The 15,737-nt window shown below is 37.8% G+C and overlaps 2 protein-coding genes across 3 annotated transcripts; one reads left to right on the forward strand and one right to left on the reverse strand.

The window, feature by feature from the left end:
- The first annotated feature begins 2,711 nt into the window (after positions 1-2,711).
- LOC102806581 (uncharacterized) lies at positions 2,712-10,698 on the forward strand. 2 transcript variants are annotated; one of them, XM_085493094.1, is made up of 6 exons: positions 2,712-2,852; positions 7,627-7,744; positions 8,048-8,207; positions 8,895-8,996; positions 9,479-9,619; positions 9,879-10,698. In XM_085493094.1, the coding sequence occupies exons 1-6, from the start codon at positions 2,827-2,829 to the stop codon at positions 9,944-9,946; spliced, it is 615 nt and encodes a 204-aa protein (XP_085349220.1). In that variant the 5' UTR covers positions 2,712-2,826; the 3' UTR covers positions 9,947-10,698. The 2 variants fall into 2 exon arrangements, with proteins under 2 accessions (XP_085349220.1, XP_085349224.1); XM_085493098.1 differs by lacking the exon at positions 8,895-8,996.
- Positions 10,699-11,651: 953 nt separating this feature from the next.
- LOC100371247 (transmembrane emp24 domain-containing protein 7-like) lies at positions 11,652-12,662 on the reverse strand. The gene has a single exon (XM_002732612.3). It carries the CDS (start codon positions 12,655-12,657, stop codon positions 11,956-11,958), a length of 702 nt encoding a protein of 233 aa, XP_002732658.2. The 5' UTR covers positions 12,658-12,662; the 3' UTR covers positions 11,652-11,955.
- Between the last annotated feature and the right edge of the window lie 3,075 nt (positions 12,663-15,737).

The following is a 15,737-nucleotide window of genomic DNA, read 5'->3' on the forward strand; positions in this document are numbered from 1 at the left end:
ATACAACGACTAGATTTGGGTGACAAAGTTTGCTCCCAATTCATACTGGAATATTGCCAGCAATAATTAATAAAGCTTGTTCAGAAAACCATTTATTCCCGACATCATATTCAATGGCTAGTTCCCAGGATCTAGAACAGTAAATAAATAAACAGAAATCATTTTTATGCCATGTTTTTAGACGACACTGCCATATCGCACAGATATTCAACACCGCCATATCGAATTTGGATTTGGACCATACCATTTCAAGCTGCAGGGTGTCTAAACAATGACTCAACAAACAATAAACACATCTTCCACCCACCACACAAATTTTAGCCACAATTGAACAACCAAGAAAGCAACAAATATCAGGCTGCGTCTTGAAAACAACGAGATACCGCCTTACAACCAGTCATTACAAACAGTAAATCCTCTACCCCTCCCAGTACACCCTACAGCATTAATGGTTCCTATACTCATTAGCATCTATGTACAACAAGCTTAGCCAATAGATGCACCTGACTCATCAAACTTTTGACCAACCACTCATTCTAAATATTGTTGCGTGAGGGCGCTATTTACTAATGATAATCTTTTAAACAAATTAAACAGATATATATATATATATATATATATATATATATATATATATATATATATATATATATATATATATATATATATATATATATATATATATATATATATATATATATAAACTTTTAAACTTAAACTTACCGAAATGTCAAAATAACAGGTAAAGTCGTCGGCATATCATATCGTCCAATATTTATATACCCATGATTCATTGGTTATTTTTCTGACTCCGAATGAAAGAATAGGGGGGGGGTACCTCTGTCTGATTCCATCAAGGAGACTGGAGTACCGTCGGTAGACATCATTGCATGATTATATTGAATGGCGTGCATACGTGAACCCCAATTGTATAAATACCTGGAACACGACATTCCACTGACTCCGGGCCATCGAACGTCTTTTGAAAATCAATGCCCTGGGGAGAGTCCAGTATTAATTTGTGTTCTTTGTGCAGTCTCGCTTCAAAGGTCTTAGGCTGAATGACGCAAACACACTCGTTGATTGATCTTACTTTCATTAATTAATATGTTCAACTCACGTGGCGATGCACCTGTTGTCAATTGTCCACATTCACCTCCAATAAGGGGGTCAGACATCAATGTAGAGTACGACTGTAAAGTTATGTCTGAATATTTATTTTTATGCTTGCAATGTAACATATTTCAGTCTTTCATGTAGTGTAATATAACCATCGTACGACAGTACATTGAACACCTGGTCATGCCGTGAAACAAGTTTATAACCGTGACCATTGACTGCAACGTGTCAGGCGAGGATGTGGTTTGGAAAGGAAGTATATTTCAGATAGATAATTTTGAATCAGAGATAGTCAATCATGATTGATGAGTGAATTCAATAATTGTTTGTATCTAAGTGTATTTTCTTGGATTAAACCATGGACGTATGTATGTCCATAATTAAACATTCCAAGTACTAGTATGTTTAGTATATTTTGTACATTTAAATCCTCCTTCGGTAACTTGAAGATATAATGTAGGTCCATTTGACCCAATAGTGATGATATCTACTGAGGGATCAATGAGAATATTTGCGATCATAATTTATTTTATTTTTTATTTTTTAATGTTATCGTTATGATCCTCGCTTCATGTGATTCCCACTCTGGCTCAAACTGGCAATAAGACACCAGGTTTCGACAACCTGCAGTGACGATTCTTTTTCTGTGACATTTTGAAGGGTATGAATTATTTGTCAATATCGATTGATAATTAAATAATTACCAATAATTCCAACATAAGGCTTCTATCAGGGGTGAATATGGTAATCATACACAATTGCTTAACATACGTTGAAAGACGTTTACATAACACTAGAAGTAATATAAAAAAATGAATACTTCATCATTTTCAGTCTTTCAATCTGTGTTCAATAACGTCCTTCAGAAATAAGCTGTCATGGCGACGACGGCAATTTTAACTTTGCTTATTGTTCTTCTTTAAGCAAAATTTTCTGTAATAAAAAAACGTGTCTGCACGTACAGAAATTTATTGAAAATGTTAACGACCCGATGTGTATTAAGCGACTTCCTCGCTGCTTTAGTATTTGCGCATTCACCCTTAAATGAAAAGCAATCGATATCTGGCTATTTTCTGAACGCTAACGAGAGGCTAGTCTATACAGTCCTTCCATCATCATTAAATCGTACTTCAACCTTGTTACCATAACGTAGGTGTACTTTATATAAGCTACGGTGGAATTATTATATTGGGTGTTTTGAGGTGGACTATGAGTCGTGTTTACATGTACTAACGTTACACAATCGAGAAATATTATCTGACTGCGTGACTTGTTTGCTTCCTGTCACTCGTAAGACAGACGGGTTTAATACTAAGGGGTGGAGGGATTTTGTTCTTTGCGATCAATCTTAATAAAGTATCATGTTGAGAATGTATTCATGTTAGAGTGTGTTATAGCTGATCATTCTGTGAACATTCGTGATTTATAATGAAACATTGATTCCCACCAGCCAGGGGTTCAAGAAGTGTCCACCCTTTTTGGGATGCTAGCAACCCCTTCGACGGTAATGGTATGTTCACGTCTCGGTTCTATCCAAACAAACCACCTGTCTCACGTTCCCGAAACCAAGGCAACAGCGAACGCTTTTACATATTAACGAGTCCCACACGGCATAGAATTGTAGGTGCGTATGCGTGCAGCAGAAGAAGGCAGAGACTCCTGTAAGCCCGACGATTCCTACAATACCGTGGACGACCCAACGTGACTATGGCTGCTCCCTTGCTAGACGAAAGGTAAAGTACACAGTGAAGTTGAAAAACATTTTTTTTTCTCGGAAGATTCTGACTATCTTTTTTAAAAGATGGACTAACATTACCGGAAATGCCGTATATACCACACCCAATAACGTATTCTATCATGTGAATCATACCGAATGATAATCGGATATGTTTCCATGGTAACGAAATTAAATGCATTATCTTCAAATATTTATTAATTTGTATGATTTGAAAGATAGCTAGTGGTGCGCAGCAAAACACACATTTTTTACATCATGGTGTTTTAATGTGTCTTAGTCGATCTCTTGTAATCCCATACCGTCAGTAAAACAAATTATAACTACTTCGTTTTACGGGGCTTCATTGTTGCATTTATCGCGCAATAAACATTCTCCCTTGCAATAAACATCGCGATTTGTAATTAGTGGGCCTCTGTCCTTTCCACAAAACCACACCAATGTAACTTATTCAAAGGAGTCTATTTTTCTGTGGCCTGAACCAAAATTATTGCCCTATCCATTGTTCACCAGTTTGGCGTGTTTATTGTCGGAATTGACAGTGTTTTGTTTAGGGTAATTTGACTACTTACACGGTATGTAACACCGCACCATTCAGCAGTCGCATGCCGTAACTACTGTCAACAAAACAAGATATAATTTTTCCCGTCTTCTAAACTTGAGACGAAACATTACTAGATTTATCGCCCCCTATCCTATCCCGTTTGGGTGTATTTTTATTTTGCAATACATTACGTTGTTTTTGTGTATTTTTTTTCTTGTCATCGGGTCGTCATAAACTTGTGTGGTAGTTTATACAAGTCTTTGTGGGGGCGAAGTAAAATTATGAGATTAGACCTAGCACGCACTGTAAATTGCCGAGGTTCAATCCTCTCTAATCCATCGGTATACCGCGGTACCAGTGTTGTCTGTCTTTGAATCTCGGGGCCACGACACCATACAATGGAGATTACCCTTAATGTGCAACTCATTATTGAACGTAAGATGCTTATTTAACTAGGGTCTTAATACCCCGTGTTGTGTGTATACAAATCATGGCCACGTACCCCTGTGGTTCGCGACTCCGTAACAACGACATGTCCACCCAAATATGCGCACTGCCTCGCACAAGGTATCGTTTTTAAAGTACAATGCCCAACCTACTAAAAGTATCGGTACAGCCCCTGACATGACAAATGCAATCAATCAAACGAATTCATTCACGATGGAAACACGAGTACCTTACAGAATTTATTGAATTGCCATAATTTCGGTCAAAGCATACCTATTCATTGTACAACTAATGCAATCAAGAGACGTGGCAAAGGTCGGACAATGCCGTTTAGGATATAGGTGATTCACTAGACTGAATACGTGCTAAAATAGTAACTCATCGCAAATAAATATGACGTTCTTTATATTTCTGTCATCTAACCCCGCAAATGACCGGGTCGAATGATTTAACCTTCGGTGACAATCAGCCGTATTGCGTGCAACACCCCCACCTCCTCAGCGACATTCGTCTCATGCGTGCCTTGTTCCTATTTTTTTTTTTGAAACATTGGCAGAATCTTCGTAACTGTTATCTCTTCAAGGTCGTTCGCGTACATTCGACGTGTCATAACGTGTCACATTTTAGTATTTACAAGCATTACATAATTGTTGATTTGGACACAGGTCATCGACTTTGGACTTTTTACCCAACACGGAGCAATTTTATAGGGATCTATGTTAAACTATTATTTCATAAACAAATATTAAGTATTTGTCAGAATTGTTCAATAACCCATGACAACCATAAGTACCCAGCTTATAACTACACATTATTATTTTCACTTGTAACCGACTGAAATTTCGTAATATGACAATTGTCATTTTCGTGAATGTTTGACCTAGTTTTAGTGCAAAATCTAGTTAGGTGGCCATACTTTTTATCTGGGTTGTGTGAGCAATAGTATTCAATAGACCTATAATATAACATTTAAACAAATCTGGCGAAATTTTTGTTAATGGTAGCCAACAAATAAATAATTCTCGCGAGGGAAATAATTCTAAAATCTTAATGCATAATCGTCTGAAATAAAGTCTTACAATCCCCCCCCCCCAAAAAAAAGTAGAAAACGTATTTTTTTGCTGAATCGATGCCTGATCAAAGATCACTGCTGTATAAAATACGTGAATGACAACTCAGTGTTCCGCTACCAAGGCAACGCGACCCATTGGGTCTTTAATTATATTTTTTAAAAAGTCGGCATTGTTCGCAAGAAAAACAAATCGCAAATGATATCGATTAAAATTAATAGATAACAAACAGGGTTCTCCCCAGGGCTTTTTAGCGCCGAGGTCCGCGGCGCTATACCTGTGAATCTCGGCGCTTCACTTGGGACCTCGGCGCTATGTGTTCCCACCTCGGCGCTTGATTTCATATTTGACATGCCAATATCAGATGTGAAAAATCTTTGTTCGCCACGTCGGTCGGCCCCGACCGTCACTCAAAATTAGTGACCACCACGGACATGCTTCCGACGAGGACTATTGTCTGATTGTTAGTATAATTACGTACCGACCGACACGCATCCTGTAAGTCGTGGATTATAATTTATAAACAATAGACCTAGTCGCACGATACGTAGCGGCTAGTCAAATTTGTGGAATTAGCACCTCTTTGTTTGTAAGTAAATACTTTCTGCGATAGACACAGTCTTTAGATTGAAAGTTAAAATTATTTCAAAATCAATTCCACCTCGATATAACATGGTCAAATCGGAGTTCACGATCAGTTCACGCTACTCAAGAAAAAAACGTGTTTATTGCGTGATTTGGTAAAATACATTTGAACTGTTATCATTGCGAATCATGTAAAAACTCTTCTTTCAAGACCTAATTTACCTTTTAAAAATTGCAAATCACCTATTTCGAAAGCTATCATGCAGTTGTCAATTGAAATCGATGCCAACACATCGTGCTCCGACATCGCTTTACTTCCGCAATGTAATCTTTATGATCACTACCATTCGGAAAACTTCGGGTTCTACCGGCATTACCATGCGGCATTTTGATTGGTTAATGGCATTCTTGACCCATCGGGTCAAAGGACACATGCTAATGTTTCACAAACATCATGGCGGGTCTGTTTTTTTTTACCGAAGCGATCAAGTGATCAAAAATAATCGCTCCCGATAAAAATAAGTCGGATTTTACTTACATTTCATATAAAAAAAAAAAAAGAAGTAAAATTTGTTGAGGAATTATTGCTATAACTGGTGTATAACATGGCCAAGTAAGTTATGTCACGTCGTAACTTTGATGATCGTTTTGAAGCTTTATTTGTTCGCTCATTACTGTAATCATGGATGTACATGCATGCTGTAATTGTAAACGTTTTAGAAGTTGATGGTACGAATAATAAATTACAACAATACGTCAATTAATTACGTGATCGATTTTTTGAAGGAGAATGTTTTTGGAGTGAATAAAATTATGAGATTCGTGAACATAAATCTGGCTTAACGTTTTGAATGCGTTTCCTTCAACGTTTTACAAAACAATTAAATTGCAACAATAATTTATTTGTGTTTTTAGTCTGCAGCATTTGTATTTCGAGAATGTTTCAAACTCTTCTAAATTGTGAAATATAATGTGTTGATTCCATTAAAAAAAATATTTGCCCTGTGACTGAGCTCACTAATATTCATAATTGTAAATAAGTTCTGTTAATCAATGAAGGAATTGCATGATATGTAAATGATATGCAAATTATTATGCAAATTAGCCCCGGCGCTATGCTTTTTTTCTGGGGAGAACCCTGAACAAAGTGTGATAGAATTACAGCACAATACTCTGTGACAGATGGAGTATGTTTACTCGCGGTCTGCAACGACAAACACACATAATCTCAATACATACAATCAGACAATACTATCTGTGTTTATTTTTACTTCATTTGTACGAACCAGTAAGCAAGTTTCCCATGTGCCTCTGGCGTCGCCAAGGTGAATTCAACCACCATGCATGACCCCTGGCACCTTCACATTGAGTACATATTCGTTTAATATTTGTAACGGTGGAGGGGGGGTAATGATGATCGAACTACTGTCAACGACGCTCATATTACCGGTACATTTCAAAGTTGCGAGTGTAAATATTGGAAGTAAACATTATTGCTGGTGTATTTGTACAATCGAGTGTGTTTACTAACGAGGTTTAAATTCGACTTGGTTGTGGGAGAACTTACAAACTGATGTGCCACCGCGAACGAGGCTGACACCTGTTGATTATGGCAACCACGTTTTCTACTTCTGAATTGTGTTGCCCAGACAACCGTATATCAATACAGTTTTGTGTAGACGCCTTTGTATCGATCCTTGAATTGCTGTGTCGATCAAAGCCTGGAACGGCATAGGAGCTTGAAACAAGGTCGATATAACGTTTATAGTATCGACGCGGTTTATTTATTTATCAAATAATACAATACTATGATGCAAGCAATAACAATTATTTAATAATAAAATAACATAACATAAATAAAATTAAGATTATTAAGATCCCCGAAAAACAGTAATAAAAGTTCTAATCCTGACGATGGCTATAAAAACAAAGTGTACTATTAACTTCAGCCATTGGCTTAGGCGTTAAAAAAGTTATAAAATGGTTGTATTTAATAATGGATATGGGCTGAACCTTGCTCAAAATTATATAGTGTGTTGGAATGCCGTAAAAAGGAGATTAGAAAAAAAAAACATCTTGTCGATTAGAACGTGTGATCTGAACGCAGCTTATGTTTTGTGTTACAGGCCTGCTTATGGCAACCTTCCAAACTGGGTCGCACATGGTCTCCCAGCTACCAATGTATGGTTACCTCAGACACAGTTGGCAAACGGAGCAGCGCTCAGTGGCAGATACGAGACACCAGTAAGTCACCGTCCCAATACATCTTTCATAGGTCACGCCCTCTAGTGGCGAAGTGTGTATGTAACGTCAACATTTTGACGTAAATAGTTGTGAACTGTGTTCGCTGATTCCCGGCGTCTTTTGCGAATAACACTTGAGGCGGTAACCAGCCAATGAACTGTGTCGTTCAACATGAATGGCCTAGAGGGGGCGATTTATAGAAAAGATGTATTGCACAACATTCTTAACCTACATATAAAATTCGAATCAACATAATGTATTAATCAAGTTAAAAATGTATTCCATTGTGTGTATTTTCCGCAGATGCTGCCCCCAATCTACGCCGGTCGTACCACCAAAGATACTACTCCCCGCTTACTCGAACCAAGGATGAGAGTACAGACTTTACAAACTCGGTCATTAGATGCTGGGTATCCATGGGCAACCGATGTCAAGCCTGAAGCCGGCAAGTGGTCCGCTTACAGTAAGTTTGTAACAGGGGCATCATGATATATGCATATTCATTTAGTGTATGTGTGTGAGCTTGTTGTAAAGTACGTACTGTAACATAGCATGTGCATGTTTGTTGTTAAATATTATTTTAGTTTATTTGTTCGTACTTCCGCTGTGTGATTCACTCACCTCATTGTGAACCCCTAACTCTGCGCTTGTCACGTGCTGTATTTTTTTCACATCGGGGCATCGAGAAGTAGTAATTTATTCAGTCTGTTCGAGAATGGGAAGAGTACGCATCATGTATACAATGCCATGCAGGGTCATACGGCTTTCAATCAGTAAAATTGCAAAGAAACGTTGAGTTCAAATTTGCTTTAAAATTAAATTAACAAATACTGCCCAGCTAGGAAACTACTTTTAGACAGTCAGATTAGTAAGATCATAATTCATAATTTGAATTGCGTTGCGTAACAGTGAATGTGATTTCACTATGGATGTAGCGTATACTTTGTCTCGTCTTGAAAACTGCTAGTAAGTTAAACTATTTACGATAAATCCCATAGAATTTGCCCACGCTTACAGTGTCGTGTGAATTAACCCCGGTAGTGTTAATTTGTAAATACGTCCGTTTTTTCCCATCCTGACGCGCCTCACAAATAAACCTGGGAAATACGATATCGCATGCACAATTGACAGACTTTGACTAACTTTACAGATGTTTCTGGGAAGAAACGAGATATAGTCAAATTACCAGTTGTGGTTAATGGCGTAGATGGCCAACCCGCACCGCCCAATGACGAACAAAACAGCATCGAAGGTATTCTTCAACGTATACAAACACAATTTTCAATCAGTCACAAGATCTAAGGTTCTAGGAGGTGTTAGATAATTGGGCACTTTTGGTGGTGAGCGGTCTTGTGGACACTTTCTTTCCATTCTGGGTATAACGCGAATCACGTGATCCGTGACGTACTCAGCATAACGCACCGTAAATAATTCCACGTATTTTCTTGCACCTCACTTCTGCTTGTAAATTACGCCTTGACTAATGACTGTTATAACTGCCTTGCTCTAGCATGTTATATAGTAACACTAACCAACAAAATGGTGATTGATTGAGTTACTCAACAAATAAGGTTACTTGTTTGATTTATTTTAACACGCTTAGCCTAACAAATACGGGAAACGCTCTTATCTGTCATCACTTACTAGTACTTCTGTTCATGATTGAATAAATATGCACGCTTCATCGGTATAATTCACCCTGGATCAACATCATTCTCGTTTGTCGTGTTACAGCAGCGAAGAATAAAAGAATAGATGAGATGCCAATGCAACAAAACGTCCGCTATTCGACAAGCGGCTGGAGGCGTAATTTGTACAACTCGCATGCAAAGCAAGGATTCAAATTCTGGATGGAGGAGAAAAAACCGTTCTCAAGTAAGGCATAGACCATTCTTTCTGATGGGGATGGGGCTGGGTTCTCGGCTAATTTAAAACAAATACATGTCATACAGACCATACTTCCGGGTTCAGCTTATTGCAATCCTTGAGTATATATACCCATGGAGGTAAATTATTACCTCCATGATATACCATGGAGGTAATAAGAACCATGATATACCATTGTACACATTTTATATACATAATGTAATGGCAGACCAATACTAATAAATGTAACTATGTTTTTTTTTACCAGAATCATCGAAGTACACATTTGGAGCATATCGAACGTTTCTTGGGCTTGGCAACGCTCCACGGAATTAACCCGACTGTGTACAAGATCGGACTACTGCCTATTTTTTTATTAGCACACCAGATAGTCAATTTAATAGTAATTTGTTCATGTATCCTAGTAACATAGCCGCTCGTTTCCGCGAATCACACACGACTCTGAAGTATGCCAGATTAGTGACGTACGTTGCTCATTTGCATATATTTGTGGAAGCGCGGACTGGAGACTGGGGATAGGACAGATTTGTCAGTACATTACTATGTCTCAAATTGTAGAACAATATTAAAGTCGTTGTGGGTCACTGACCTTGTTTGAAACCACCCCAGTACATGTCAACGAGACATTACCTATGGGGTTTATCAGAATCCGTCCATTTTTACCAAACTATATATCCTTATTAAAGTATTTTTTCTAATCGTCAATAAATCGTGATAGTATAATCTGTGATTAGACCAACATGATATTACGTCATGAATCGATCTTCACGTGACAGTCATTCAGTTTTTAGAAGGACTATGGCCAGTTAACTGACATTTTGTTCACGTATTAAACTTTAGTCACGTGACAATACTAGCAATAAAGCTGTCATTGGAATTGTTTTTTTCCCCTAATTTTGACTAAAAGTTGTAATTTATTTTTAAATAAATATGCTACTAATTGTGTGGCTGTTGTTTGCATTCGGGCAACCACAAAAAAGCTTATACCGTGACTGTTACTGTATATGTACTTCTAAACGTTCCTCTTATTTACAAAGTAATTAATGAAATACGATGATAATGTCGAACTATTTGCAATTTTTTCAATTTTTTTTGTATTTGTTAAACAGAGTGAATCCATAGATTAAAGACATTTTTGTTTGATACTCTGCTTGAAGACTGAGATAGAACGCTGCTCATAGCTAGTTTGTCACCGAATGGAGCCGAAAAAACACGAATAGCATGGACAATACTAAATATATGTGCATGTTGCTGTTATAACTTATGACACGTACCTGTCATCAAAATTGTATTTGCCGTGTTGCTGCAATTTTCATGTACTTATGTGTATCGATTATATATCAGCATTATTACATCGAAAGTTTCTTCAATTGAATATGAAATTCGATCTGACATGAGGTAAAATGATCACGTGACGGAAACTGTAATGATACGAGTCATTCTCCTTCCCGAGTCCCTCGACTTCAAGTTGTGGTAATACATTCGTAAAAATAGAATTGTGCTTGGGGCAGGCAGTGGGGATACTAGTATCTCTTGAATGATGTTGAATAGATGAATAAGTACTGTAATATGAGTGTTACGGATTCCCGCAGTGGGCCCATTTGTCCAAGTTTTAAACAAGCCGACAGCCGTGCATGTTTTTCGCCAGATATATCTTACAAGAGATTTATGAATTCTGTCCTGCTTCTGAACACTGGTTGTGCATAAATGAATAATACGTTTGCATATTTTATACAATAAACCCCACTATAAATGCTCTTAGAAGTCTACACTTTTATAACGCATTATGTCCTCGGGCAAATCTGTGACCTATATTGGCCTCTCCCTCAGACTGTGACTCGCGACACGCATGTGCATTTATGGAAGTTTGTACTGCCTGAAGCAGTCAGGAAACAGCAACACTCTTCGGTGAGATTGTCAGTGGATTGTGTTATGTGATCTAGTGAGCTAGCTAATATGTTGTCTTGGTAACCGATGCATAACAATGATTCAACTGAAGTGTTAACTTAATAGCATAAATCCACTTTTATTGATATTGTATTTCAATATTTTACGAGATTGGACAAAGTAATTTATGTTGAATATTTTATTTGTCACCATTGACAACAGAGGGCGCCTTCTTACAAAACATGTAATAGATAAAGCGCGATGGTCGTCGCGCAGCGCGTGTTCGAATTTCGTGTAAACTCAGACTAGTAATACTAGTCTGAGGTGTAAATAAACAATGTATTTTACACGCGTTGTATACGTCGCTATGAGTCCCATATCGAACAGGACGCGGCACGACGACTACCGCCCTATAAGATTGCATAGATTTCGAAGTATTACATAGATGATGTTTGTTTTTGAGAAGTGTGAGTATGAGTAAAAAAAGTTTTGAGTATTATCACCTGTCCAACCCCAGTTATGAATATAAGAACTGCACATATCACCGACCAAGATAAAACACTCAATGACATGTCTTCAGCAAAGGACCTGCCCGAAAGTTCTCTGAGTCGGTACGCAGTTTGATACTCGAGTGTCTCTTGTAAGTCCTGGTTGATTTGTTCCATGCTGGCTTCCACTGACGTCATCACTGTCGGCCGCCGTAAACGACCTGCTCTCGCCGCAAGCGACGCAATGTTTTGCGAACGTAGGCTGAAATACACTATTTTATGGGTGAAAGCCGAGAAGCGATTACTGAAACAGAAACTGAAAATACCATTCCCGGTATCGAAGACTGTCTTGTCTGATTTTTGTTTCTTTCCTTCGTATACATGCTTCCCACGTGGAGAAGTTATAAGAACATCGACGTCAAGTTTCCCGCCCTTTAAAACTTGATACTCGAATACGTATTTTCCTCCTGTGACAAATTGTTCATAGAAACACAAGTCGTCGGCGTCCTGTAGTTCAAAGGTTAAAGCTGACGTCTTATCTTCCTTTGGACTAAGTGTGGGGACATCCGAGTCATATTTTTCACTCCGTACAACCTGTTGCCCGGCAACGTGTCCTAACATCACCCAGCAAACTATGACATAAAACACCATTATGAATTCCAGGTGACCCGGACAAAAAACAACAGTTCTTCTATCTGGAGAAAAAGAAACAAAATTCGAGTGGTGCTATTGTTATGACGTCACTGTGGATAGCGAAAAAGAAGATAAAAATGACATATCAACGACAAATATTTCAAAAATATAAAAGAACATATCGATTTTAAGACCTTTTCGAGATAATCTTGTGTTACTCTTGGCAAACGGTTTATGCATCATCCTTGAGTGCTCGCTCTATATAAGGGATTCCTAGTACCGTGGGTTGACAACTTGAAACCATTGTGCTTATTGTGACTGAATTTAATTAGAGTACTCACCAAAACAGAAGGAGCCAGTTTTTGAGTGGATTGTATGAAAATATGGTTACAACCCTGTGACTAGTGACTGCATATCTGCCACGTCTAGCGCTTGCCTCTCTGCGATGACACGCAACAGCCGGTGACGCCGTTATTTCAATGTCGGGGTAGTTAAGTGAGAAATTAGGAGAAATAATTGAGCTAATTTGCAAATATATTACCAATTTATACATTTACGTTGTATCAAGGCAACAATGGACGCCAGCCTTCGCAGTTAGCTCGATATTTTATTCGAATCGCTAGCGTCACGGTACAGTGGCTGTTAAACATCGGATTCATGGTCCGTACACGCGAGTTCAAATCTCGAGTTGGATACCAAAAAGGGTCGATCTCTATTTTCGACTCAATGCGAAGAACAAATTCACTGTGACATTCGGAGAACATTTGTTAGGGTCCAAAGGTGCTTGTGTTCGACCGGGCCCAGATGATTTATTAAGGATCAGAGGCGGCGGCTCCACCGTACAAAAATGAAAATGAATCTAGACCCTCTGAAACGCTATTTCCTGCATTTTGAGGGGAACATTTTCCTGACATACATAACATAATACAATAGGTTTCAGCTTGATTTGGGGGTTGTCGCTCCCTCCAATATTTTTTCGGGGGGTCGCCGCCACTGCAGGATGGCGTATATAAAATTGCCACGATGGCAAATATTGATAGAAAGATGCTCACGTAGTCCTGTCGCATATTAACAAATATAATGAAATATGGCTGATGTAGAAAATGCACTCAATATCAGCACTAACCCTTCAAGTTACAATTTTCACAAATTCAACAGTGACATTCAATGTCCGGTGCTGTTGCCAGGTACAATGTTTGTAATGAAGAAAAATAACTGAAGTAATTTGCAAAAATATTACACAATTTATTCGTTCACGTCATATTATGATGCAACAGTATAAGCTATTGTTATTACTTCTTTTTTGTACTCGTTTTTAAAACGCATTGTATATGAACACATTGTCCTATATTATTATGGGATATACTAGTAAGCACCGTCACGTTCTGAAATATTCAACCACTGCTCGGCATCTCGTTGTGTATTGCGCCCTCAACCGAGTGTGCTTTCACACATCCATAAGCACCCACCCGCAACCCGAAGGTTTAATCATGCACTTACATTCACATACTTTACAATGTATCTCTCAACAAATTCAAATGTTTTGCTTGAAAATATTGGCTACACTATTCTTCATAAAATTATTATTATATGTCTATAAATGTGCTTAAAGCGCGGTTGTCGTCGCGCAGCGCGTGTTCGAATTTCATGTAAACAAACATTGTATTTTACACGCGTTGTATACGTCGCTATGAGTCCCATATCGAACAGGACGCGGCGCGACGACTGTCGCCCTTTAATTATCATTTCATCACCTGGCTAAATACAGAGCATTATCTTTTTTCGTCACAGGTATACAGTAATTAAGGTAACTTCTGTTAAATGTGTACAACCATTAGCGAAACAACAGCTTTGCCTGTGATAAATTGGAGGAAGTATTTATTTATCGTACCTCACGAACCTACAGATTACTAGTAATAGTCTGAGTTTCAAAAGATTGGACCTGTGATCAGAACAAGCAGAATGTTTACTGATGTTTAATGGGGTGCGTCGACAGCTGTTACTGTATTTTGTATGCACCCACCCCCAAAAAACCCAGTGAAATTTCAATACACAAAAGTGGTGAAAATGTAAACACAACAATCCGAGTTTTGCCAAATTGTGTATGTTCTGAACCGCAGGGAGTTGGATAACTCTAAATATACTGTCGATAACGAGCCTTGGTTTTTGTAAGAGCTCCAGGATAAAGAGGAAAGAAGAAAGAAAAAATATTATATATTTATTAAAATGTCATTCCTTCTGATTCATACAACCCCTCTGCGCACCGTGACGTATTTATTATATTGATGTGAACTTCACTATGAATAAAATGAAAATAGGGAGTCAAGAATAAAATAATAATTGAATATTCTAAAAATAAAACTCATGAAACTATTTTATTTTGAATATCGCTAGTCGATATTTTCACCGGGTGGTTTCACAGACATGAGTACGATGTATTATCAATTGTTCACTGAGCCAAGGCATTTTTCCAGACTCTCTCAAAACTGCTAAAATTACCCCAATTTATAAAAAAGGACCTACTACAGATACCAACAATTACAGACCTATATCTATCCTGCCTACATTTAGTAAAATTGTTGAATCAATTGTTAATAAACAGCTGATTAATTTCATAGAGAAAAAAAGTATACTTATCAAAACACAATTTGGTTTTCGTAAAAAACACAGCGCAACACTTGCCCTAGCCGACCTGATCTCAGACATAGCCGAGAAACTGGACAAAGGTTATATTACTTTTGGAATTTTTATCGACCTGAAAAAAGCCTTTGATACTATAGATCACAATATTCTGTTCCACAAATTACAATATTATGGGATCAGAGGGCTCCCGCTACTCTGGTTTAAAAACTACCTTTCTGTCCGTTATCAATCAGTGAAAATTAACAATATTACATCTACATATAAACCAATAAAGTGTGGTGTTCCACAAGGATCGATTCTTGGCCCACTTTTATTTCTAATTTACATAAATGATACCAATAACTCAACTAATGCTTTTGACTTTCGCCTATTTGCAGACGATACTAACCTTTTTCAGTATATTAAAAGTAACACAATCAAACTTGCACATACTAACAACAATTTTCAAAGAGTCT

Source organism: Saccoglossus kowalevskii, chromosome 2, assembly GCF_978046115.1.
Source record: "Saccoglossus kowalevskii chromosome 2, keSacKowa6.1, whole genome shotgun sequence".
Taxonomy (NCBI): Eukaryota; Metazoa; Hemichordata; class Enteropneusta; family Harrimaniidae; genus Saccoglossus; species Saccoglossus kowalevskii.

Coding starts and splice junctions, on each gene's coding strand:
- LOC102806581 (XM_085493094.1), top strand. CDS start 2,827: ATGGCTGCTCCCTTGCTAGACGAAAG. Junction 2,853..7,626: donor GCTCCCTTGCTAGACGAAAG/GTAAAGTACACA, acceptor TTTGTGTTACAG/GCCTGCTTATGGCAACCTTC. Junction 9,620..9,878: donor GGAGAAAAAACCGTTCTCAA/GTAAGGCATAGA, acceptor TTTTTTTACCAG/AATCATCGAAGTACACATTT.
- LOC100371247 (XM_002732612.3), bottom strand. CDS start 12,657: ATGGTGTTTTATGTCATAGTTTGCTGGGTGATGTTAGGACACGTTGCC.